The 27,883-nt window shown below is 38.7% G+C and overlaps 1 protein-coding gene across 2 annotated transcripts in view; it reads right to left on the bottom strand.

Annotated features, from left to right (window-relative positions):
• zfh1 (Zn finger homeodomain 1) overlaps nucleotides 1-27,883 on the bottom strand; it is a 736,530-nt gene that overhangs the window by 374,729 nt on the left and 333,918 nt on the right. Inside the window, exon 1 of one of the 2 annotated variants that reach the window (XM_083136968.1) lies at nucleotides 11,830-11,916. The exons of the other annotated variant lie outside the window; for it this stretch is intronic. Coding sequence (XP_082993094.1) covers nucleotides 11,830-11,902 — 73 coding nt within the window. The 5' untranslated portion in view covers nucleotides 11,903-11,916. Of the gene's footprint in view, nucleotides 1-11,829; nucleotides 11,917-27,883 lie in introns of those variants that run through there. 2 annotated transcript variants of the gene reach the window in all.

Genomic DNA, 27,883 nt, shown 5'->3' with positions numbered 1-27,883 from the left:
TCTGCACCATTAAATTAATTTGGTAAGTGCTGATTTTCACAGTCATGTTGCATGTTGAAGAAGAAGAAGAAATGGAGTAGGATCACGGCTGTTATCGCTCCGTAAATTTAGTGAAATATTACAGTGTGTGCACGTTATTGAAATGAAATAATAGTGTGAAAGAATGCAGTAAGTACTTAACTTTGTAACTAGATAAAAATATGGGAAGGAAATACGTTCTCTATGTACTTTATTAACTAATTTGTGGTCCTTGCAAATGTAAACAAACAGCATACAAGTCGATTAGTGCACCTATTTTTTATACAGCACGGTTGGAGCTTTGTGTCGGATTTCTCCAAATATGAGTACTTGCTCAGAATGTTTTAAACCTGTATCAAGACAGGATATATCATCCAAAATACAGTGCAGTGGTTGCTGCAATTGGTATCATATGAAATGTGTGCAGTTAAAGGAAAGTGATGTGGAATATTTAAAATCTGAAAACAGGGAATGGCGATGTACAAAATGCATGAAAGAACGGCGCAGTAGTCTACTTCTTGAAAGTGCGGAGGAACCAGCTAAGGTAGGGAATCCATCCCTAACGGACGTCTATGAACTGTTACAAGCTCTTACAAATGAAGTTAAAAACTTGAAGCAGCAGCAAGAAGAAACGGAACGTGAACTAGGAAAATCACTAAACCTTGCTCACGAGAAATTAGATGAAAACGCTGAACTAATAAAAGAACAGTCCGAGAGTATAGGTGCATGCTTAGGGCGGATAGAAGTGTTGGAAAGTGAGAATCTGTTATTAAAGAAGCAATTGAAGGAGACACAGCTTCAAGTAGACGATCTGGAACAGTATGGTAGGAGAAATACACTTGAAATATATGGTGTACCAGGAAACTTGAATGAAGATCCCTACGAAATTGTAAAAAAAGTAGGACAGGTACTAGATGTAAAGGTAGAAAATGAAATGATTGACATATGTCACAGAATGAAAAAAACTTCCGCAACAGAAATCGGCAGGCATTATTGTTAAGTTTGTTAGACGTGTAGTTAGAGATAAGATAATTGAAAGACGTAAAGTTAAGAGAAATCTAAACTGTACACATCTGGGCTACACAAATAACGAAGCTGTATATATTAATCAAAGTCTCACTCCCCTCAGGAAGAAAATCTATGGCTATGCCAGGAAAGTTAAAAGAGAGAAAAACTACGCATATTTATGGGTTGATGGTTCAGGGTCTATAAAATTAAGAAAAAGAGAAGGTGATAGAGAAATTTTTGTTCTGAAAACAATTGAAGATGTTGATAAGTTAGCATAATTTGAAATGGCTTCACAAAAGGATGTATATGTAATAACTGATGACATAGATAATTTGAAGCAATAAATGGCTTCGTCTGATATTATGGTTTACTATCAAAATGTGAGGGGTCTCAATACAAAAACTTATGAGTTTTATGTAAATAATATAGCAAGTAGATATGATATTATTGTCTTAACAGAAACATGGTTACATGATGGGGTCCTAAGCAGTGAATTATTTCATGATAATTATAGGGTCTTTCGTCATGATAAAACTGGTAATCATAAAGGAGGTGGTGTTCTTATTGCAGTTAAAAATAAAATACCTTCAGATGTTGTTGAACTAAAAAGTAATCTTGATATGTTATGTATTAAAGTCTCTATATGTAACCAATTGTATTATATAATCGGGATCTATATCTCTCCTGCTTCCAAAATTGATATCTATAAATCATTTTACAATTTGTTTGAATGCAAAGAAGAGTTACAAAATAATCTATTTATAATTGGAGACTTTAATTTACCGTTGATATCTGACTGTTCATACAATTTACAAGAAGGTGGGCCCTGTTATAAATTGTTGCAAAACTTTTTAAGTTTTTATGATTTACATTCAATAAACAATGTTAAGAATGGCAATAACAGAACCTTAGATCTTATACTTACTAATGTGTATAGTAACATTAGAGTATCTAGAGATGAATATCCTCTTGTTAAGGAGGATTTACATCATCCTGCATTAATTATAAATGTGTCTATGGAAATAAAGTTCAAGAGTATTAAAAATAATATCACTCTCAAAAGGAACTTTTGTAAAGCAAACTTTATGCGCATGTACGAATTATTACGAGGTATAGACTGGGCATATTTATACAAAATAGGTAATGTAGAAGAGGCCATAACGTATTTTTATAATGTAATTAATAAGGTATTTGATGAAACTGTTCCATATAAGAAAACTAATATGCACAGCAAATATCCACGATGGTTTACCGTAGAAATTATTAATAAATTAAAACTAAAAGAATATCATAGAAAACGAAAGAAAGATAGACTAAATAGCGAGGTAGAATATAAAAAGCTTAGAAAAATAACTAAAATATTGATAGATAAAGCTTACAAAATCTACATCAAAGAAATATAACAAAATATACAAAAAGATACCAAAGGATTCTGGGAATTTGTGCAAAGTAAAAGGGGCAAGAGAACCAATTATAATCCTACAATGGTCTTTGGAAATAAATTACTTGAAACGAGTCAACATATTGTTAATGGCTTTGCGTCCTATTTTAAATCAGTGTATGTAGATAGTACTGGTGTTTATAATCCATCAGAATATTCTGAAACGGTAGTCCCTTATGAACTATCAATTAGGACAATAACATCTAAAGAATATTTTCAAGCCATAAAAAAATTGAAACCAAAAAAATCAACTGGGCCGGATGGAATCCCTCCTTACGTATTAAAAGCATATGCAGAAATATTAGAAAAACCTTTGTGTTCAATATTCAATTTAATAATAAAAAATCAATACTTCCCTAATCTATGGAAATTAACGCAAGTCTGCCCCATTTTAAAAACAGGAGATTCTAGAAATATAGAAAATTATAGACCCATTGCAATTTTATGTGCACCAGCAAAAGTATTTGAACATATTATATATATGCGAATATTTAATCATGTAAAGAGTTTTATAAGTGAAAGTCAACATGGATTTTTTACTGGTAGATCGACAACAACGAATCTAATTAATTTTGTCCAATATGCACACAACATACTGCATGATCGTTCAAGTATGCATGTCATTTACACTGATTTCTCCAAAGCATTTGATAAAATTAATCATGATGTCTTGTTAAAAAAAACTTTCAAGCTTTGGGTTGACACATAATTTTTTATCTCTTATTGGGTCGTATTTGAATCATAGGAAACAGTATGTAACATATAAAAATTCTAAGTCATACATATATACTGCACAGTCAGGGGTACCTCAAGGATCCAACTTAGGACCATTGTTTTTCATTCTTTTCATAAATGATTTACCGTTACATGTTAAACATTCATATTGTTTAATGTATGCTGATGATGTAAAGTTATATAAACAAATTAACGGGCCCCAGGATGTTATGAAACTACAAACAGATTTAAACAGCTTATTTGAGTGGAGTGTTAAAAGTAATCTTGGACTCAATATCAAGAAATGCTGTTTTATGATAATATCAAATACAGAACATACCACACATTATGAGTACTTCATTAATCAGGAAAAACTGAAACAAGTGAAAAGTATTAAAGATCTGGGAGTAATAATTGATTGTAAACTAGAGTTTCATGAACATATATCTCATATAATAAATAATGCGTATAGATCTTTGGGTTTACTAATAAGAAATTGTCTCAATTTTAGCAGTACTACTTCTATTAAGCTTCTGTATAGTGGCTTAGTTAGAAGCAAACTAGAATATACATCTATTGTTTGGTCGCCACTTTACAAAACCCACATAAAACAAATAGAACAAGTGCAAAAAAAGTTTTTGAGATACCTATATTACAAGAGGTACAACATGTCTGCATACGCAAACAGAGTTTCATATGTCCTTTTACTGAAGGAATTCTCATTTATGACACTCAGCAATAGAAGAGAATTAGGACAACAGATATTTCTTTATAAAATTATAACTGGATTGTTAGATAATAGAGAGTTTCTTCACCAAATATGTTTCAATGCTAGCACATGTAATTTAAGAAAAATAAATTTATTGCTATATAATATCCCTAAAACTGAAAAGTACAAACAATCACCATTAATTAGAATGAGCAGTATGTATAATAGAATAACATCCACAAATCCAAATATTGATTTTAATCTTAACATTTTGGAATATAAAAATTCTATAAAAGCCACACTTAACACAGATACTTTCACAAATGGTTGATTATTTATTGTATTTATTAATTATTGTAGAATATGTTCTATATGTATCCCTATTTCCACATAAATGTGTGTGTGTGTATATATATAATGTAAATATATGTATGTAGATAAGCTTAAGGATATGTGCCCATTAATATGTGTATGTATTTATTTCATTGTTGTTTCTATCCTATTATGGTCATATTTATTCTGTACACCTCATGAGAAAGGTGATAATATTGGTTGTGGATATATGAATAATTTATGTGTGTTGTGTATATGTTTGTATGTGTGTATGTATATGTAGATGTGTATGTATATGTATATATATATATATGTGTGTGTGTGTGTGTGTGTGTGTGTGTGTGTGTGTGTGTGCGAGCACGTCATTACTCTACGTTATATAAGTGTACTTATGTTATAGTTAATAACTATGTAATATGTATGCATGTTATTTAATCTCATTTATATTCATGTTCACATTATTTATGTTATATTAATGCCTCTGTAATTGGAGATATCCTTTCTCTGTAGAAGGCAAATAAATAAATAAATAAATAAATTTTGAACACCGATATATTCAAATTAATCTGAATTGTATTTCCAGTTCAAAATATTTAAGAGTATTTGAAAATAAGATTTTTAGGAAAATATTTGGAACTAAAAAAAGGATGAGGAGACAGGTGAGTGGAGGTGGTTATATAATTTAGAACTTCATAATTTGTATTCATGTCCAGATATTATTAGAATGATTAAATCAAGAAGACTTAGGTGGGCAGGCCATGAGGCACGAATGGGAGAGGAAAGAGTAGTTTACAGGATTCTTGTTGGGAAACCTGATGGTAATAGACCCGTAGGAAGGCAAAGACGAAGATGGAGGGATAACGTTGAGATGGACCTAAGGGAAATCGGTAGAGATGGAAAAGAGTATATACTTGCTCATGATAGGGACAGATGGAAGGCCTGTGTTGCTACAGCCTTAAATATTTGTTAATGAAGCTCACAAACTAAAGCGACCAATTTCAGGAGAGACTATTTCGACCCGGTATAATTGCGGGCCGGCGGGCCAAGAGACCATGTTTTACCGACCTCCGTGGTCGAATGGTTAGCGTAGCGCTCTACGACGACAGGGGTATAGGGTTCGAATCCCGGCCCGGGCATGGGTGTTCGTTGTGAGTGTCCGTTCATCAATTTATCATATCATCACTCATCCTCATCTTCACGAAAGTGCACACAGAACCCAAAACGTGTCAATAGACACACACACACACACACAAATATATATATATATATATATATATATATATATATTTCAGTAACACGTTAACGTGCATAAACTGCAAATGGTGCACCTCTTAGTGTGTCAAAATACACATAGGAATGTATTAAAGGGTATCTTTTATGAGATAAAATCCCGTGTGATGCACTAAAATGCATCAATTTGGAAGATCAGACAAGATCATTTCCAAGATAACGAACTTTCACTTTTAATGCATCACTTGACATAGCTGAGTGTGTAATTTTGTTATCTTCGAAATGATCTTGCCTGATCTTCCAAATTGATGCATTTTAGTGCATCACACGGAACTTCATCTCATAGAAATACCTTTTAATACATTCCTATGTGTATTTTGACACACTAAAAGGTGCACCATTTGCAGTTTATGCACGTTAACGTGTTATTGAAATCAAAATATATATATGTGTGCCAATTGACACGTTTTGGGTTCTGTGTGTGGCAGAAAAGCGAAGTAAAAAAAAAAATCATAGAAACCATGTTTTCTGCCGGAAGTCGAAGTCTAGGTAACAAGGTAACGAACAATGAATGAAGAAACTATCCATGGCGGTTACGGCCCGTTTCGCCTTATTGCGTTTTCAGCGTGAGTTATGTGACACTTAACTAACCTAACCTAACCTAACCGACAGGACAATGGGAGCCAAGGTAGGCAACATCACAAGCTCTGCGCTCGAATTATGAATTACCCTTCAAGTCGATAAGACTTGTGTGAAAGACGAAACAGGGTAAGGCGAAATGGGATGTCTTGTTTCGCCTTAGAAAGTTCGTGTCATAAATCATTTGAAATTCTATTGGGTGAGGTGAAAACGCAATAAGGCGAAACGGGAGGACACGTCCATGGCACACTCAGTTGTATAAGTTGATGCATTTAAAGTGCATACTTTGATGCATTCTCCTTCCAGTAAGCTTGGGCACTTCAGACTCGAACTTTAGCTCTCATCTGAGCTTAGGCTCCTCAACGGCTGCTGATAGAAAAAAATAATGATGATGAATATAACCTTGTAGGCACTTAACAGGTTCTCTCGCACAAAGAAGAAGTTGAAATTTCCGTCTGTGAAGTGTGACGTCATGAGGACCTTAGGTGCCGGGAAGAAACGCTTCTTTGTACAAACTTTCTTCCAAGGTTAGCATACAAGATGGTATCACAACATCCGCTAATGATGGTCCCTCACGCCCACGCCCGAATTTCTTGCCCCCGTGGGACATAAAGTCCGCCCTTATGGACAGACCCTACCACTATTAATTTTAGAGCCTTTCTGAGTGATTCATATTCTCACGTGTGCGCCCCGGGATCAGTGGTGCCAAACTTATGAAAATATTACTGACGCTGACGGATGGAGGCTAAGGAAATAGAGAAGAAAGGTGAAGAAGACACAATGAGCTGGAATGGGAGACTGAAGATAAACAAAGAATGGAAGAAGGTGTTAGAAAGAGTGGAAAGGACAAAAGCGAAAGAGGAGAGAAGAAGGAAGAGGGATAAAGAATGAAAGGAAAAGAGCGTGAGATAAAGAGTCCAACCATTTTCCAGATGATAGGAAATATTTAGCCAAATCGCCTGTCAGGTGAAAGTTCAGTTGACAAGGGAAGGCCACCTACTGGAATGTTCCAGAAAAAAACAACTTTCTAATAATCTTGTGTCTGGAGGGGAGTGATTTTTGTGTATATATATATCTTCCTGTTGTGTACCTTGTTTCATTTGTACTTGGTACAGAGTCTGAAGAAGACCTTGCTAGAAGGTTGAAACGTTACGTTTAGTTTATTTTTTAAAATAGAATAAATTCCTGCCTTGATCAGCATATTGAGTTTTTCATATCATGGAAACAAGGTTTAATGGTGTTATAATGACGATACAAAAATTACTCCTATAGAGGCAAGTATTAAAGTGCATCACCGAAAAAGATGCAGAAATGTGCATCAAAAACGTATCACTTGATGCATTAAAGTGTCGAGATGCACTTTAATGCATCAATTTTTTCGTCAAACCTTTAAAAAACTACTTTTTTTACTTAAATACTAACAGTCGATCCTTTTACTATTCGAATAATTTATCGATTTTGGTTACTTTACGTCGTTTTCTGTCACTTTTGGCTAATTGCGATGATGATATTGAGTGGTGATATGATGGAATTGACGAAGGAACACCAATAGAAACAGCTATGTCCAGGACGGGACTTGAATCCGATGTGCTAACCACTCCACCACGGAGGCCGGCATACTGTCTGATCTAACTTTCTTAAGCCCAAACAAGACAAGAGGCTCGGTAAAGGTGAGATTAATGGCTTATCAGCAGTAACGTGCCAAAGGGGGGTTGGTGGGGGTACAGTGTTCCTAAGAAAAAACGCCAAAGGCGGAAAAAGATCTCTCTATATCTCTCTCATCTTCTTCTTCTTCTTCTCCTCCCCTCCTTCTCCCTCTCCTTTTTTCTCCTCCCACCCCTTTCTCTCTCTCTCTCTCTCTCTCTCTCTATCCTTTGAGAGAGAGAGAGAGAGAGAGAGAGAATTAAAGAAGAGAGAGAGAGATGAGAGAGAGAGAGAGAGAGAGAGAGATAGAGAGGAGAGAGAGAGGAGAGAGAGAAGAGAGAGAGGAGAGAGAGAAGATAGAGAGAGAGAGAGAGAGAGAGAGCGAGGGGGGAGTTTTTCCACTTTCTTCTCTCTCTCTCTCTCTCTCTCTATCTCTCTCTCTTTCACCTCTCTCTCTCTCTCTCTCCCTTCTTCTTCCTCTCTCTCTCTCTCTCTCTCTCTTCACTCTCTCTCTCTCTTCTCTCTCTCTTCCGTTCTCTCTCTCTCTCTCTCTCTCTCTTCTCTCTCTCTTCCGTTCTCTCTCTCTCTCTCTCTCTCTTTCCCTCTCTCTCTCCCTCTCTCTCTCTCTCTGCTAGGCAATAAATATCGAGTAATATTTTTTTCCATTCTTTACATTCTCGTTCTCGCTCTTGTTTCGCGAAATCTCAAAGGATGAAGTCCCTTTGTCGCCTCAAGAGGTCTTGCACGAGTTATTCTCGTTTTCCGATCGGAACTTAAACTGCCGCTAGATTAAAATTGTGTCCGTGAAGTAATCGAACACCAGACTACCACACGAAGCAGCAATGTTTGAAAAATATGGTAATTTCTCTTCCTTGGTGGTTGGCAACACTGCTTCGACAGCAAAGAACACACTGCAAGGTTGTTCTCTGGTCACCAGGAGACCAAGGTTACATGTCATCACTCACATCATTCTTTAATTACCAGGAGAAAGAGAAAAACTACAAAAAAAGGTTCGGCCGATAAAGAGGTCTTTGTCCAGAATGCCTGAAGTTGTGTTTACGTTGAACAGATAAAAGAAAGACAAGACGCGAAGCTAAAAACACTGAATGGAGGCATTAAGTACTAAAGCTGTACTACAGAAAGGCGGGGAGGGAGGTTACAGTGCATGGTTCCGTACTGAAAATGTTATAGATTTTATCACAACGGTTGCATCCGTAATATTATAACAAGTCTGTTCCTTCAGAACTAAGAGAGACAAACTGTAAACTTGCAATCCATATAAAGCCGAAGGTCACACAGACAATAATTTTATTATTATCAATGCAATTTGACATTATATTACTCAGCAGACAATTAAAAAATATATATTGCTTTCTCTAGCAATAGAGGGTGTATCATAAGTAATAGCGCAAACTGGCACAGTTGAAAGTACACGACAATAGAAGCAAAAAAGTCTCACTAAACATGGGTCTGCAAACGAGCCGTTTTCGAGATAATTGCGAATGTGTGGTTACAAGCCGACACTTCCTTCATTGTTTGTAAACGTCGTCCTAGTTGGTAAAATGCTAATAATGTGTGCGAATGTGTGGTTAGAAACCGTCACTGATTGCATTTTGTAAACACCGAATGCTTTACTCCTTGCACGTTCCGAGTTTTGCTCTTTGTTTACAAAACAGAGAATTGTACATGCTTGTGACCAATTCCGAAATGAACCGTGGGTGTTCGAAAGAATTCGAAACTCAATGCGGCATCGCGTACACACAGAAAACTAAATGCATCATATCGATTGATGCACCAGAATGCATCGATTGATGGACTAACGTGTGTTTCATGGCTTCTTCAAAGAATCGCATTCACATTTGATGCATTTGGGTGCATTTTTGTATGTCGTGAAAGAAACGCAAAAGCGCATCATTTGATTCAAGTGAGGATTCCTTTCAGTCGAGATACACTTCAATGCATCAGTTGATGTTCCTTGATGCACCTTCCTGCATCATCGAAAAAGAAGCATTCTGGTGCATCAAAATGCATCAAGGTGCATCAAAACGCATCAACTGATGCATTGAAGTGTGTCTCGACTGTAATAAGTCCTCACGTGAATGAAATTATGCACTTTGGTGTTTCTTTCATACAAAAATGCACCCATATGCATCAAATGTGAATCTGATTCTTTGAAGAAGCTATAAAACATACTTTAGTGCATCAATCGATGCATTCTAGTGCATCAATCGATATGATGAATTTAGTTCTCCGAGTGTACAGTATTGCATCCAGATGCAATGACGACCCTTTGAACACCTCCTTGTAACACGTACGAGTGTACAGTAATTGCAACATGTAACATACTAACGTTCGTTAAAGTTATTAGCATTTTACCAACAAGGACGACGTTTACAAACATCAGTGGCGACTTGTAACCACACATTCGCAATTATCTCGAAAACGACTCGTTTGCAGACCCATGTTTACTGAGACTTTTTTGGTTCTATTATCGTGTACCTTAAACTGTGTCAGTTTGCGCTATTACTTATGATACACCCTGTATATTAAAAGCGCATAAAATACTTGTACAGTCACCGTCAATAAAAATGGGACACCCATATCCTGAAATATTCGCTTCCCTGTATGGCGCTATGTGTGTTGTCTACCTATACGGCGGTGATAGAATTTGCCATTGGAAATTTACTATTAAAACCAACTTGTTGGCTAAGAGTTAGGCAACACACATAACATCTTGCAAGGAAACTAGTATTTCAGGATATAGGAGTCCCATTCTTAATGCCGGTGACTGTACAATATTTGGTCCACTAATGCACTGAAGGCATAAAATTCTTGTACGATTATTATCTCCCGTAATGTTTATCTGTGGTATACATTAAAGTGAAAAGAGTATGTGCGAAAAACCAAAAATAATGAAGAATACAAAAAACGGGAGAAGCATGCGAGTGAACAAGGACAATACAAAAAATAAGAGTTTGTATTATTTTCTTCTTATTTCACTTGACCCAAATATTTTCATTTAAGTGCATAAATTGTTACTAATGCACTTTCGGTGCATCAAAATGCAACAGATATGAATCCAGGAGTACTTTCCCCAGCTGCTATTCAGTGTAATGAACTAAATATTTGAATAGATCAGACTCAATCGCTTCAAAGAAATTAGCTACATATAACAGGTGGCGCAAAAGTCATCATCCTATTTGAACTGAACTTTATTGTGACATCTTGTGGTTTATATCAGTAGTGTTAACCACTCCGCCACGGGGGCTGGCTTGGGAGGAATGAAACAGTAGCTGTAATGCGTTACTTTTGGAAGCAATGTAACGGCAAGGCATTACGTTTGTGTGTACAGTAACGTTAGTTTAACGCGTTACTTTTGGAAGCAATGGAACAGTAACGCGTTACTTTTGGAAGCAATATAACGGCAGGGAGTTACGTTTGGGAGTACAGTAACGTTAGTTTAACGCGTTACTTTTGGAATCATCGTAACAGTAACGCGTTACTTTTGGAAGCAATGTAACAGTAACGTGTTACTTTTGGAAGCAATGTAACAGTAACGTGTTACTTTTGGAAGCAATATAACGGCAGCGAGTTACGTTTGGGAGTACAGTAACGGTAGCTGTAACGCGTTACTTTTGGAAGCACAGTAAGGGTAACACGTTCTGATATCTCAGAAATTGCTACTAAAACACATAGATGACTAACAGTAAAAGAGTCCACGAAAACAAAATTGTACTATGACACTGCTACTATGTATAAGTTCATCTCCAATTATCTGATTGTGCACAGTAAACAACTTTTATCACACAGAACGTCAAAAGCATTAAACTGCGTAACTGCTAATGTACTTTTGGTGCATCAAAATACACAAAGAAATGCATATGAGTGTACTTTTATGACCTTATGTTCCATGTGATGCACTTACAATGCATCGATTGTGAAGATCAGGTACTATAATTTAAAAGAAACCAAAATTTCATGTTTATCTGTTTCCATTGAAGCACCAAAAATGCATCAACCTAGTTCTATAGCACCCACTGAATACATTAAAAGCATGCTAGCAGGTCGAATTTGTTTAAATATCGCCACATACCTGCATGCCGACGCCATCCATATTCGAAACCATGAAAGTAACACGGACAAGACTTTTGACACGAAAGCAGCATTGCTCAGAAACGCGAATGGCCACAATCTTACGCTCTCATTTCCAAGACAAGGACGGAGAGGGGGGGCTGGGGGGGGCAAGAGGGGGGCGATATATTTGAGTAGGTGACCCCATTGCTCCCTCCAGCAAAGGTTAGAGCGAAGCAAACAACAGACTTCTCAGAGATATTTCCCTGACCTGACCTCATAATCGAGAATGGCATTTGCCAGTACTCACCGAACAACGGTCATGTTATAATTGCACCGGATATATTAATCCAATATATGTGCTATAGGGATCCTGGCAAAGCCTTTAAAGATAGGGCAGCTGCACGTTAGGAAGTTTGTGATATGAGTCCACACTTGGGGAAAAGTCCTTTGAGCTGTGTGCATCGTATACACAGAACTCAAAATGTGTCAATTCATACAAACAATGTATTTTTTTACTCCAGTAGCACATTAAAATTCATCTACTTCTAATTAGGTACTTAAGTGCATCAACACCTTATGATGTACTAAAATGCATCAATCGAACAGCTCGGGGGAAAATCACTTCAAATAGAACAAAATGTCATGCCCATGCACAGAAAATGCACCAACCTTGATTGGGAAAATAGAATAGAAGCACATCATATTGCATCCATTTTGTAGCCGCCTTATGTTTATGCATTATTTGATAAGTGACGCCCAAATTTAATGCATTAGTCGCCAAATGGTATCCAAATGTTATAATGCATTAGCCGCCAAGTGATGCCAAAATGATATGTATTAGTAGCCAAGAGGCGATACTGAAACGTCGCAACTTTGTAATCAAGAGGGTGCCAGCTTGGCACTTTTGGAAGCAATGTAACGGTAATAGAATGCATTACTTTTGGAAGCAATGTAACGGTAATAGAACGCATTACTTTTGGAAGCAATGTAACGGTAATAGAACGCATTACTTTTGGAAGCAATGTAACCGTAAACCGTTACTTATGGAAGCAATGTAACCGTAAACCGTTACTTATGGAAGCAATGTAACCGTAAACCGTTACTTATGGAAGCAATGTAACGGTAATAGAACGCATTACTTTTGGAAGCAATGGAACCGTAAACCGTTACTTTTAGAAGCAATGTAACGGTAACGTATTACTTTTGGAAGCAAAGTAAATTGGACTTGAAAACAAAGACAACCAACCCAAGTGGTGCCTAAATACTATGCTTGCTTGTTTGTTTGAGTAAGTTCAGTTCGCTTTACGCGCAGAAAGGCTAATCGGGACTAGACATACAGTTGAACCACAACCAGTATGTGCCTCCATCGGGTATCGAACTTTAAATGGTATTCACAAAGTGGCGACCAAATGATATGCAAAATCAGTGCTGGAAGTGGGCATTCACACAGAACCCAAAACGTGTCAATTGACACATATATTTTGATTTCAATAACACGTTAACGTTCATAAACTGCAAATGATGCATCTTTTAGTGTGTCAAAATACACATTGAAATGTATTAAAGGGTATTTTTATGAGATCAAGATCGGTGTGATGCACTAAAATGCATCAATTTGAAAGAGCAGACAAGATCATTTCGAAGATAACAAAATTAAACATTTAGCTGTGTCAAACGATGCATTAAAAGTGAAAGTTTGTTATCTTCGAAATTATCTTGTCTGATCTTCCAAATTGATGCATTTTAGTGCACCACACGGAACTTGATCTCATAAAAATACCCTTTAATGCATTCCTATATGTATTTTGACACACTAAAAGGTGCGTCATTTGCAGTTTATGCACGTTAACGTGTTATTCAAATCAAAATATATGTGTGTCAATTGACACGTTTTGGGTTTTGTGTGTTCCTAGCTGGTCGACTTTGGGGATAAGTGGGGGATGCTTATGGATCACTATGGAGGCAATGCAGTGAGTGGCGGGGATGCTTATACAGTTTACAGTATCTGTGGGGGATGCTTTATGGAAATTTTCTTAACTGGGGTCATATCATACCCCAGTATTCGCTCCACTTCGCGCACTGCGTGAAATGGATTCTTGTTTGGGGTCACTGCGAGATTCTTACGTTCGATTGGCTGACACCAGGACAGGAAATGCGATAAGCTCTAATTGGAGACGCCTGGTCCGTACCCCCAACGAAAAAAAATCCTTTCAGACGAGGCCACCTAAAAACAAAGACAACACGTTTCCGTCCGGGCCACTTAGAAAGCGCGATACCAATATCAACCGACAGCGGGGGACATCGCCAAGTGAACCCATTGCTCGGGTGACTGTTTTCATCAACCTTCTCCAAGGGATGCTGCGAAAATCATCTCCTCATCTCGCCCCATCCCCTCCGCCTCTTCGGCAACTTTGGATTTCTTGAAATAAAAGACAGTGCAACGTGTTTTTGAGAGCTTTGTCGTTAAATCTGGTGCCTTTATGCAACGAAAATCCCTTTTGGAAGTGCACAGTTGGTCCAGGGGCGGAGGGAGGAGGGGGAGGGGGGCAGAACCTAACGAGCTGCGCTTCAGCCGTCTTGTCTTATGAAACTAAGACGTCGGAAAGGGAGAAGTAAGTCAGTCGGAAGAGGAATTGAGAAAAGAGTAAGTGATTCAAACTTCCTTCCTTTATAACTTTTCCTCCTCTTCGCTTCCTGTTTCTTACATTCTAGCACCAAGAGGACAGAATTAGAGATTCTCCTATCCCCTGGTGCCTCCAAAGACGGCGTCCACAGAGTCGGACGATGTGATGGAATGCCTGTTGGAAATGTTGAAAAGAAGGAACGCCAGGCGACTACAGAGAGAACAGTAAGGCTCCTTTTGCACTTAAATGCATGAGTATTTTTATGCACTTTAATTCATCAATGGAAGAAAAATTCAACTTTTTGACACCACTCACAGAACCCATATATGTTGACTCCAATAACATATTAACATGCATAAACTGCAAACGGTGCACTTTTTGGTGTGTCGAAATGCACACAGAAATGCATAAAGGGGAGTTTTATCAGCTGGTGTTCCGTGTGATGTACAAAAAATGCATCAATTTGGAAGATCAGACAAGATCACTTCAAACACAACAGTTACAAATTTAGCTGTGTCAGTTGATGCATTAAAAGTGAAATTTACTTACTTTTGGAATTATATTGTCTGATCTTCCCAATTGATGCATTTTTTGTACATCACACGGAACACCAGCTGATAAAACTCCCCTTTATGCATTTCTGTGTGCATTTTGACACACCAAAAAGTGCACCGTTTGCAGTTTATGCACGTTCATGTGGTATTGGAGTCAAAATATATGTTCAATTGAAACGTCTTGGGTTCTGTATGCAATAATATTCCTCCAGTAATGCATTCAAGTGCTTAAAATACTTATTATGTATAGTCGACACGCTAGCTTTGAAGTCCACGGAGTCCGCTCACCATCAACGCACAGTGTTGCCACATCTACTCTCCAGCTGCGAAAAGAGAAAGGTCTCCACATTGAAATTGCAACCAACAAATTGACACTACGGCAACAGCGTATCCGCAGTCATGTGACTGAGACTCCACGTGGAGTAGACGAGCAGAATGACAGCCGCGCCCATTGGCTGAAGGTTGAGTTTGATTAGACGAAAACAACTCGCACGCTGTTTAACCCCACCCACGTTCGTGGCGGCGGCTTCCTTCAGTTCTTGGACGTTAACGCGCGGACGATATCACTTTTGCCTGCAGTGCATAAAATGCTTGTTACGATTTTTTGTTCAGTAATATAGCTATTAAATGTTGTAAAATAAAATGCTTGTAATGAATCTCTTTTGGCCTCCAGCAATGGCGTATGTAGGGGGTTTGGACTGATGAGGCTACAGTCTATCCCGAATTTTTGAAAATTAAAAAAAATAATGAAAACAGTAAAGACCTTGGAAAAATCAAATTGGTAAATGCAGCCCTTCCCCCTCAGGTGTGCATTTATTTCAATATCGTCGGAATGAGCGCCGCTACTAATTTTAAGTTGCGACTAATCAAATGGGACTTTTAGACTTTTCTCCGAGACAAACAGTATCTTCAACCTGTCCTCTTTCCGTTCATGTGTTTTTCTACACCATCGGAAGTTTGATACTCCATCGAAAACAAGTAAAATTATATTCCCATAAGCGTAGGTTTTCTCCCCCTTTTACAACCTGAACCATTAACATTCCATTACTTATACCCTGTCCCATCTATTTCTGGAGCAAGGTCGCACATAGCGTCAGAGAGAGGGGAGGGGGGATCGAGTGGGCAGAGCGTACCAGTACACCCTCCTGCGAAAGCTGGTAACAGCAGTCGCCTTCATTCAATCCCGTCCCTTCACACGCATTCATCGGTGGAGCCGTCTCGCATCACTACTTGCGCACAGACTTGTTTTGTTCGCCTGCTCCAGAGACAACCGGGACGGAGTATAAGTATTCCGTTAATACTTTAAAAACGATCAGTTCTTCACGGTAGTGGATGACAGCAGCCATTTCTCCAAGTGTTTAGTGTACCGAGGAGAATACCCTCATATTCCCTTGGGGCACAACGAATCGAAAAACCCAACATTTACCTGTCTTAGTATTTGAAGACGAGATTCCAGTTTCTGACCAGTAGAATTGCAAAGGAGGGAAGGGGAGGGGGTGGAAAGCAAAGAAAACGGGCGAGGGAAGCAACAATTAAACTCTCATGTCCTCCTGGATAACAATAACAGCGGAAATGCTATCGTCCTCACACAAGCCATCCTTCTCTGTGTTTGTTTGGCGCGGCGGCGTTCCAGAGGAAACAATGACTTTATTCCACGGAGTCTTTCCTCATTCAACCCCCTCCATCCCGCGGTCTCTTTTCTGCTCCTCGCCATCTCCGCGGCTTCATTATCGGTTTCACTTACATAAACCTCCCCCCGCGTGACGTAACAATCAAGTTATCTCCTGACAACAATGGGACGTGAGAGGCAGGATTACCAGAGGAAAGGAAAACACCGTTCTAATGCACGCTTTCCTCCGGTTCTGTTGACGTATAATATCTCGCTCCCTCTAAAACGCCGGGACGAAGTCTTAACACAAACATACGAATCGAATGGGTGTGTATATTTATGCCATTTCACCGCGTGCACATACGCGGCCGGGTATGTGTCTTGTTAACTGCGACTTTCGTCCACTGTAGCGGGTGTGAGTGTGTGTGTGAGATTCGCACAGGGAATACAAACATGCTGTGGACGGTCCGGGAAGGATTCTCCCCTCGGCTTATTGTCACTGTAAAATAGGTTTATTTTGCAAATCGGTCTTGGTTTTAAGAAAAAGAAACGATGCGAGGTAGGGTGTGCAAATTCACACCGCTACCTCCCAACTCCCTTTCAACAAAGGCTGGAAAACAGACAGGCCGAGAGAGAGAGAGAGATGGACTAAAGAAACCAAACAGACCAGTTTGCAGAGTTAGTTGTTGCTAAGGCTTGAAAGATTTTGTGAATGAGAAACAGTGACATCTGTCTCAGATTACAATATTATTATTATTAACGCAATATGCCAGTGATTCCCAAAGTGTTCCAATATTTTCAGTGAAATGATATGATTGTTCCAAATATGTGCTTATTTAGTGCTTTTCACACACAAAATGTTTCTGAATTCGAAATTTGTGTTTATTTTTTTAACTTCAGGCAAGCAACCTAACATCACTAGCTGAGCTGCAAGTGTTAGATAGGCCTGCATTCTGACTTGGGCGCCGCGGAAATGTCTTGAAACACTACGGGCGCCGTGAAACGAAAACGTTTGGGAACTCCTGCAATATGGTATGTGCATAATATGCAATGTTATTCACCAATTTTGTCCTAATTAACAAAGCAGTCGATCTTGGACAACGGGACTAATATACGGACCGTATACTAATATACGGACCGAAGAATTAAGGTATATTAATGCATTATATACCTACGTATATACATATACATGCATATATGTATGTATATATAGTTCTATAATGTTATAATCAGAGATGTCCATTTGATTTCGGCCTCCGTATATACATATACATGCATATATGTATGTATATATAGTTCTATAATGTTATAATCAGAGATGTCCATTTGATTTCGGCCTCCGTATATACATATCCTCTTCGGGTCCCACGTGTCGTATACGACACAAAAAATTAACGTTTTATAACTCGTAACAGCTCCACTGTGTCTTGGAATTCAGAAACACAAGTAGTTCTGTCGTCACTCCTAGATGTCAGGAGCAGCCGGAAAATGTTTTGTCTAAGTTCCATCAGTTTTAGCGGGAAACTTTCACTATTCTTTGTCATAGTGTGTGCTGGACAGTGGGAAATCATGGCGCGCTATCGTAAGTATTTTTTTCTATTTTCTAATAAACTAGTTAGGCAATTTCTGTTAGTGAAACTTTGTTCTTGAAAGATCATAGAAAGAATTGAGCTGATTTACATTGTTTACAATTATTTGGTTTGACCGTTATGATGTCTGCATTTTGCATGTGTCCTATATGACACAGTGGTTCCTAATGTATAGAAATTTCCAAATATCCAAAAACATTCTGATGTATACATAATAATATAGATACACGAAAGAATATTTGCTACACAAATTAATGAAAGACTGATAATTGAAATGACTTATTGTAACTTTTATGCCAACAACACATAAATAAAATGCATTAAAAATTGTACATCAAAGTCAAGATTTGGGCTATTTGTAGTAGAATGCATTTTACTTTGAAGGGATATAGGGTTTTGGAGTGAGGCTCTAGATAATCGTAATTTGAGCAGTAGTAGAGATAGTGATTTGATTTCGTTATTTTTAGGTCTGAGCGGATACCACTTTGAACCGATACCAATGCCGATACTCTTACCGATACCCACCGATACCGATACTTGAAAATTTCGATAATTTAAATTTGTTCAAAATATTGATCAATATTGATGTGTACATTTTCTTCTCCAATTGTATGCATCAATTTATAAAGAAATTTGTCTTATAATATTCAAGAATTCCATGACAATATTAAAATGCATATTATGTAATCACAAAATATAGTTTTTCTTGCAAAATTGGTGGGAGACAGAAAGAAAGTTTGGATTCTGCATAATTCCCAGGATAATTAGACTCCGCGAAAGTGTCGCGTGCCATTTTTATGGACCTCGCTAAGACCGAAATCCCGGACAAGTATCGGCTGGTATCGGTAGATGAATTCCAACCGATACTTTCCGATACCGATACATCGGCATCGGTATCAGCTCAGACCTAGTTATTTTACTTCGCTTTTCTCCACTCCCCCTAATCACGGGATTAGGATAACTGATGATATGACGACACTTATGAAGGGACTCGTTCCGAAAAAAGACCCATGCCCGATCACAGATTCGAGCCCAGAACCCCTGGCATCCTATCGTGACATAGTACTTTATATTCATTTTCAAATTGAAATTTTGAAAGTTTTTTGCTTGTCTGACTACGTTCCTTTAGGGGGATACTTACAATACTTTTTTTTTCCAGTGAACCCAGATGACATTGTCCGAGAAATTGAACTTGATGGAAATATTTCCGATATTGAGGGCTTCGAAAGTGACGATTCTAACGGGACTGGTTTTCCTATAGAACAAATGAGTGACTGTTGTTCATCAGAAGGTGAACCATCGGATGATGATACGCCAACATCACATCTAGAAAACAGTCAAGGCAGTCAGAGGGTTCTACCGTGGCGACATACAGATAACTTTGAACCTTTACCGGCGTCTCCTACATTTGAGGAGGAAGTATGGATTGGCAGTGAAAGAGACGTAAATGAATATTTTTCAAAATATATTCCAGACAGTGTTTTTGAACTTATGTCCTCTTGCACAAATCAAGTGAGTATTTCACGCTTAGGTAAGTCACTAAACACGACACCGCAAGAAATGAAAATTTTCTTCGGTTTATCGATTGCTATGTCATATTTGGGTTACCCAAGAATTAAAATGTATTGGGCTTCTGTCAGCAGGGTGCCTAGTATTGCTGACAAAATGTCTAGAAAACGTTTCTTTTCTATCAGATCTAATTTGAAGATAGTTGTTGATGAAGAAGTGACAGAAGATGTGAAATCCTGTGACAAATACTGGAAAGTTCGGCCTCTGATTAGAACCATACACGAGGGTTGTATGAAAAATCCAAGAACAGTAAAGGTTTCCATCGATGAACAAATGATCCCTTTCTGGGGTCAAACAAGAATGAGACAGTACATACGAGGAAAACCAAATCCGGTGGGCCTGAAGAACTTTGTGGCTGCTTCACCAGATGGTCTACCTCTCGATTTTTTCCTGTATGAAGGAAAAGGAGATACTATCATTGATGCTTATGATTTTCTTGACATTGGTGGGAAAGTGGTGATGCGGTTGTCAAGATCACTCCCTCCTGGATGTCACATATACATGGATCGATATTTCACATCTGTTGTACTCTTAGACTGCTTACACGCTGACCGTCAGTGCCAAGGAACAGGAACCATCCAAGCAAGTAGAGTTCCTAAGGAAGCCAAAATGAAAGCAGACAGTGACATGAAACGAAGTGGACGTGGTTCAATGGATCAGTCTGTGCGTGGTGATGGTCAAATTGCAGTTGTGAAGTGGTTTGATAATAAACCTGTAACTTTAGTTTCATCCACTGAGGGCAAAATGCCCACAAGTGAATGTCGCCGTTGGTGTAAGAAGAGGAAGGAGTTTATTAGTGTTATGAGACCTCAAAACGTTCTTCAATACAATGAGAATATGGGGGGCATTGACTTCCTCGATAGAGTGATATCGATGTACAGGATGAAGTACAAAACAAGAAAGTGGACTGTACGTGTAATAATTCATTTCTTTGACTTCGTGTGTGCTGCATGTTGGATTGAGTACCGAAGAGATTCAGCAGCATTGAAGAAGAAAAGCCGAGATATAATGGACTACTTGGATTTTAAAAATGCAGTATCTGAGTGGTTACTTCATTCTGGAGAATCTACAGAGTCAGGGGATGAGTTTTTGCCAAATACATCAAAGAAGAGGAAAATATCAGTGCCACACCCAAGTACACCAAAGCGGAAGAATGGAGCACAACACATGCCAGAAATTGTAGTGGATGGAAAGAACCATAGATGCCGTATGCCTGGTTGTAACAGTGTAAGAGCAAGAGTGACCTGCAGTAAGTGTAAAATTAATTTATGCCTTGTTGCAAACCGAAATTGCTTCAAACTTTACCATGAACTGTAAAATTAGTAAAAAAAAAGAAAAAAAAAAGATGTATTTAAAAACTGGACACATTATAATGTACCATCAGATTTAGTTTAAAAGTTTGTTACTTACATATATAATTGTGTGTACAAATTCTGTAAAAAAATTGCAACATATAGAACCAGTGTGTCATATATGACACATGCCTTTTTATAAAAAGTAATGTTGAAAATCAAGAAATTCATATTTTTTTGGTGTTAACAAAGGTAAATAAACAACATACATAAAAATATCCCCCAAAAAGTTATTTTCTCTGTGAGTGGTTCCGAAGAGGATATACATGCATATGTGTATGTATATATAGTTCTATATGCCACACCCAGATGGCGTCCAGGGTTTCGGTCTTGCCTTCATTTTTTTGGCTCCTCCTTCTCTCGGTTTATCGAAGCGTCTGGTTCTTCTCGTCTTTGAAATTGATAATTTATTGTGCTTTTTGGTCCAGCCCACCCTCCCTTAACCCGCCAGGCAACAAAAGGTATCAGTGAGAGTCAATTCTTGCACACTACAGCATTCGACCGAGTGAAAAGGTGAGTGTCGCAGGGGACCAGAAGAGATCCGGGGCCATTTCTGTCGAGGGGCCATCCGGGCAATTCCCATTCGCCCAAGAGGTTCTTTTCCTGGCCAGTTCCTCCGGGGCCACAATTGAATTGATTTCTCAGCAGGTTTTTAAGTGGCGGACCTCGTGTGTTTATCCGCCATTTGTACGCAGGTGATACGAGGGCTCCGGAGAGGGTGAGTCAGTGTTGCTTCCAACTGGGAATTTCCCCTAGGAACGGGAAATTTAGAAGCCATACACTACAGGAAAGGGAAAAAGGAAGAAATGTGCAAGAAACAGGTGCATTGGGCATCATGCACCACAATTGTTTATTTCTGACTCACTGTTGTCTCTGTCCTCTTCTGGCCTCCCCGATGGCGTAGTGGTAACGTCGTCGCCTTGCAATCTATGGGTCTCGGGTTCGAAACCCTGGAGGCACAGTGGCTGTACGCTAAGACCCGATTAGCCTCACTGTGCATAAAGTGGACTTAAAACACGAACTTAGTCAATCAATTACCCCCTTCAGAGCATAAGCGCCTGAAATATCATACTTGCTGATGAATTGTAATGAACATTGTAAGAACTTTATATACGAGGGATGATCGGAAAATAATAATACCAGTAGGTATTTATTAGACGAATACAAACGGACTCACGTGCAAGGATACTTCATACACTATTCCCTGGTTCAGATATTTATCACAGCGCTTCACGAGGTTCTTGATGCCTGTCTAATAGAACTTTGGGTCCTGTTGTCGGACCCCAACCCTTGCTTCGTGCTGCACATCATCCGAGAATCCGGCGTCATTGCTGCGGCTACGAATATCTCTTTGCTTCTTGGAGGAGCATCTCACGAATGCGAGTATTTGAGGATAAAGATGTCCCATTTTGATTGCCCAATTAACATACCAGTATTTTTTTTCCTGACACGCACCCATAAAACTGTTCACAAAAGCCTAATTTGAAGTTAAGTTTACTTCCCCACTTCCTAAAATTGAAATCTTGTTATAAACCCTCAGTAAGTGTTTTTTTTGTGTTGTTTGTGAGAGGGAATTTTATGGTCGAAAAGGGAAATTTTTGGTGTATGAGAGGGAAACTGGTGTACTAAAGGGATTTTTTTGCGGAGGAGGAGGGAAATTTCCCTGTGGGACAGGAACGGCCTGCGGTGAGTGGCTTCGATGTCCCTTGCTGGAATGGGACATCAAGGTCTTTCCCCTCGATTGTCCGCTCGCTCTGGAAGGACGAGTGATGTCTCCCAACAATAAATTATTTTTTGCTGAGAAGCAAAATACGTCAATCTGGCGATTGTCTTTCCCCGTCCAGCAGACGTCGATGTCGGTTGGGGTGGTACCGAGACGAGGCTTGGCACGTGTTGTCTCGATTTACCAATGCTTTTTTCAATCTCATCCAGCCTGGTTTGGTGTCCCATATTAGACCGCCTTCATTATGGCTATAGATGGGGAATTTATGCCCGACATCTACGGCGCCAGGGGTCACGGGTTCGAGTTCCGTAGTGGCCATGGCTGTTCTTTGTAGGTGTCCTCATCAAGTTCATCGTCACTCATCCTCATCTTCAAGATGAGCCAAAAGTGGAGAAAAATGAAAATTTATTTATTTATTACTCCCTCTGTCCCATAATTATTGTCCGGTACACTTTTGTTTGTTGTCCCATAATAATTGTCCGATATGCAAACTGTGACATTTGTGTATACAGAAGAAGAAAATAAAACACGGGAACGAGTCATACAACGTTATTACTCAAGGATCAGTACAAGTTGGCCGATCAAGTATCCAAAAGAACATAAATAAAAAGTTGCCATTTTGGCATACCGGACAATAATTATGGGACAGAGGGAGTATTGTTACCTTCAACAGAGGTATATCCTCCAATGACAGAAGGCGTACATAATAATAATACTAATAATAATGTAATTGCAGAATTACAATACAACTACAATTACAATATACATATACAATTCAGTCACAAATTGTATTCATTACATAAGAAATACAGAACAGTTTATAAAACATAATAATCATATAATCTTGAGTATAAATACAGTTATTATGTATTAACTATCACATATTCGTAAGCGAAGTAAAATAAATGCATCAATAAATTGTTTTGAGTCCACTTTATGCACATAAATGCTAATTGGGACTGGTTCTATAGTTTAAAGTGAAATGTGTCTCCACCCAATATCGAACCCGGTGACCCCTTCATTACAAGGTGATGACGTCACCATTTATCCTTCACGTATGCAGCCATGCGCTACAGATTCACCGTTGCCACTGAGAATTGTTTTGCTTTTCGTTTAGCATACTAAAATCATTAGTACGGGTTTCCTTGTTTTGTTGTGCGTTTGCGTATTGCAAGTGGAACTCTATGTGGCTAATTTAGCTTTTTTTCTTTAGTTTCTTCTATCCGAATATGATAGAGCTCGCATAAGAAATTAGTGAGTAAGCGGTTTTATAACTGAAAGAAATCCTCACTTGAATCAAATGATGCAATTTTATGTTTCTCTCACGACATACAAAAATGTATCAAGTGTGAATCTGATTCTTTGAAGAAGCCATAAAACACACTTTAGTGCATCAATCGATGCATTCTGGTGCATCAATCGATATGATGCATTTAGTTTTCTGTGTGTGGGGCGCCGAAACATCTAACTAGAGAGTTGCCTGCGCTGCCAGAAGTTATTTTTTTGATTACTTGTAATATAACCGACCTCCGTGGTGCAGTGGTTAGAACGGTACGCTACGACGTCAGGGGATCCGTGTTCGAATGCTATCCTGGTCTTCATTGCGTGTGTCCCTTCATGATATCATCACTCATCCTCATTTTCGCGATTAGGCAAAGTGTCAGAAAAGCGTAGTAAAACAAACCAAACTAAAACATTTTTAAAACTGTAACTCCGTTTTGAAGCTCGTATTTAAAGGATCCGGACCTCGCCTAAAGACTAACCAAGTCCGTAATTAAATAAGAATATATTCTATTTTTTTTTGTTTGAATGATTGTTTTTATATAAATGTTAGTTCAGATAAAAAATACATGGTTTTCTTTATCTGTTCATGAAATAACAACAACATTAATTATTATTATTATTAATTTACCTATTCAAATATTATTATTATTTAATCTTATTAATGTATGACTACAAACATTTTTATTGTTACTTTATTGATTAATTATTGTTGACATTATTATTATTATTATCATCATCACATGTGAGACACTTGGTTTGGACCTAACACCCTAGTCCGTTATCTCTAAAGAGTAACTTTCAGTCAGTTTTTGAAGCAACCGTAACTCATAACTCAGTTATTCATAAGAAGTAACTTTCCAGTGACGGATTTGTACAGCAGCCTCTTCGAGCATTGAGAGTTAACGTTGGAAGCAGGAAAAGGCGAATGAAGGTGGTGGGACAAACGAAACAAAACTGCCAAAAGAAGGAATGGATTCGGATAAAAACGGAAAAGGCGAAAGGGTCTTTTTTGTTTTCCACGCCATGGAACGGTACTTTTCTTACACCGACTTCCTTTTCCTTTCTTTCTTTCGGCGTCTTTCGTTGACTCTCGGAACGATGGCAAGTGGACCATTCTAACTGAGTTACAGGCGGGCCCTTGTTACACAACTTGCCCCAACACACGCCAGGGCGAGGAAAACATAGTGGGAAGCGATCCAAGATGGAAGACTGAGTTTTGTGGTCTGTCGGCTCGCGCTGCGTCGGACACTCGCCAGGAGTCTCCACATTGTTAAATGAAAGGGGAAAATGGGGCGGAGAGAAAGAGTTTTTTCGGGGGGAGGGGGTTTAGGAGTTGATCCCATTCATGGGAGTCCAAACGTGAGGACTTTGGAGTTACACACTGCGTTTCCGGACCCTTCAATCTTTGTCTAGTTATTGTACTGCCAACGCTTTGCCTACATGTTCCTTTAAGTTTCGTTCACCATTTGGTCGACTGACCAAACCAGGGGCGGCGCCATAGGCGGAGTTCTGGAGGGGCCAGGAGGGGCCTGGCCAGTGATGTGCGTCTACGCGTAAACAACGATAGTCTACATTCTACACGTAGACTATTTTATACACGTAGATTACGTAATCTATGTAAACAACATGGCGAAAGGTGATAACTTAGCAAAGGGCGCCTTGGAATTATAAGAAAATCATACTGCGTATCAGATGCTAATGTATGAGAAGAACCTTTCATACTCTTTCTTCCAAATTCGAACAATTTCTCACTTAGAAAGAAACCTAATATAGGATATATTCTAGTGTTTTATGGGGAAAAGACAACTCTTGCCTCACGACTGCCATCTGTTGTTGTTTTTTGCATACTATTTATCTTCTTCCATAGTTGACGATACAAGAGAAGAGAAATTTTGTTGTAAATAGGATTCTTTTCATTTCGTTAGGAACCAATATAGTTGAAAATGTAACTTTCCTTTCATGAAACTCTTGAAAATTAATTTTTATGCACTTTAGATTGTCTACGTAGTCTATGTAAACTACAACCCAATGTAATCTACGCGTAGATTACGTGTAGACAACGCATGAAGACGTAAACGTATAGTCTACGGCACATCACTGGGCCTGGCCCCCCATCTTAAAAAAGACTAAACAAGTAACACATGATTAAGTTCAGTTACTACATTTTTGTTATGAAGCCATACCGCAAATCTTGACGTTTGGCATGATGGCATGTGCGGTAATTGCGCCGCAATAGCGGGACTTATAGTAGAATTGTAACTTCAGCGAATTGGAACACTGCTCCTATTAGTCACGTGACGTCCTCTGAAGACGACAAACCTTTCCCGCTTTGCGCATGCCAGAGCTCAGGCTAAACCGAATGCGCTGTAGAAAAGTCGAATCACTTTCGGAACATCTCCAGCGGACTACGCGAGTCTGTCCAGCGAGCCTAGTGGGCGTGTAGAACCTGAGCAGGGTGCTTAGCGATAGGTTCTGGGTTGAGATGACGTCAGTGGCTCGCTTCGTTGATTGGCTGCTTCGTGAGTTGTGACTCGTTCCGAAGCTTCAAATGCATAACAACCAAAGATGTTATGGAAATAATCTCCCTCTACTTCGTCGTTACCTTTACAAACGATATATACGCCTAACTTCAATCAGTGTTGCCAAGGCTCAAAATATAAATAGTGACCCTCGTACAAGAAATGCCTCAAACTGTAAACCTGATTCTTGGTAAAGGGCAAAAAATCACACTTTAGTGCATCAAATAGATTTGGTGGATCTTTTCTGAGTATGTGTCATTCGGCGCACCATAAAATCGATTATACCATCAACAGGGCGCCCGCTCGGGGGGGGGGGGGGGGAGGTCATAGAAAAGTTTCTATTATTATTATTATTCAAATCGAATTGAAAATACTTTGGCCTTGTAGCTATACAAGTTCAGACCCGAGTCTACTATTTAGTTAGAAACCGGATTATCCTTTCTTCTTTTCAACAAACATCAAACACTTTGTTGATGAACAGTTGCTTGTCTTTTTGTACTTTTTCACAATGCACTGATATGTAGCTTCTTCAAAGAATCAGATTCACATTTGATGCATTTTGGTGCATTTTTGTATGTCGTGAAAGAAACACCAAAGAGCATAATTTCATTCAAGTGAGGATTTCTTCCAGTCGAGATGCACTTTAATGCATCAGTTGATGCACCTACCTGCATCTTCTTGGATGATGCACTTAAACGTTTGGTCTGAGCTACAGAGTTTATGTAGCTCAGAGGAAACCTTTAAGTGCATCATAAAAAAGATGCATTCTGTTGCATCAAAACGCATCAAGATGCATCAAAACGCATCAGGTGTTTCGTTTAAGTGCATCTCGACTTAAAGAAATCCTCACTTGGATCAAATGATGCACTTTGGTATTTGTTTCACGACATACGAAAAATGCACCAAAATGCATCAAATGTAAATCTGATTCTTTGAAGAAGCTACAAAACACACTTTAATGCATCAATCGATGCATTCTGGTGTATCAATCGATATGATGCATTTAGTTCTCTGAGTGTGTGTCACAGAAAAAGCAATATTTTTGTTGCAAAATATCGCTACAATTTCACCATTCGAATAACATTATCTCTTTCCAGAAATCTCGAGGGAGGGCAAGTGCCCACCCAGCCCCTCCCTGCGGGCGCCCTTGACCATCAACCTTGAATTGGTACATTTTCAGTCTCCTGCGTGCCTTTAAATTTGCCAAACTTGAACTTATCGAATTGGTTCTTGGATCGGTTCGCAGCGAA

This window comes from Lepisma saccharinum, chromosome 15 (assembly GCF_977018435.1).
Source record: "Lepisma saccharinum chromosome 15, izLepSacc3.1, whole genome shotgun sequence".
Taxonomy (NCBI): domain Eukaryota; kingdom Metazoa; phylum Arthropoda; class Insecta; order Zygentoma; family Lepismatidae; genus Lepisma; species Lepisma saccharinum.
This window is presented reverse-complemented; position numbering and strand designations above follow the sequence as displayed.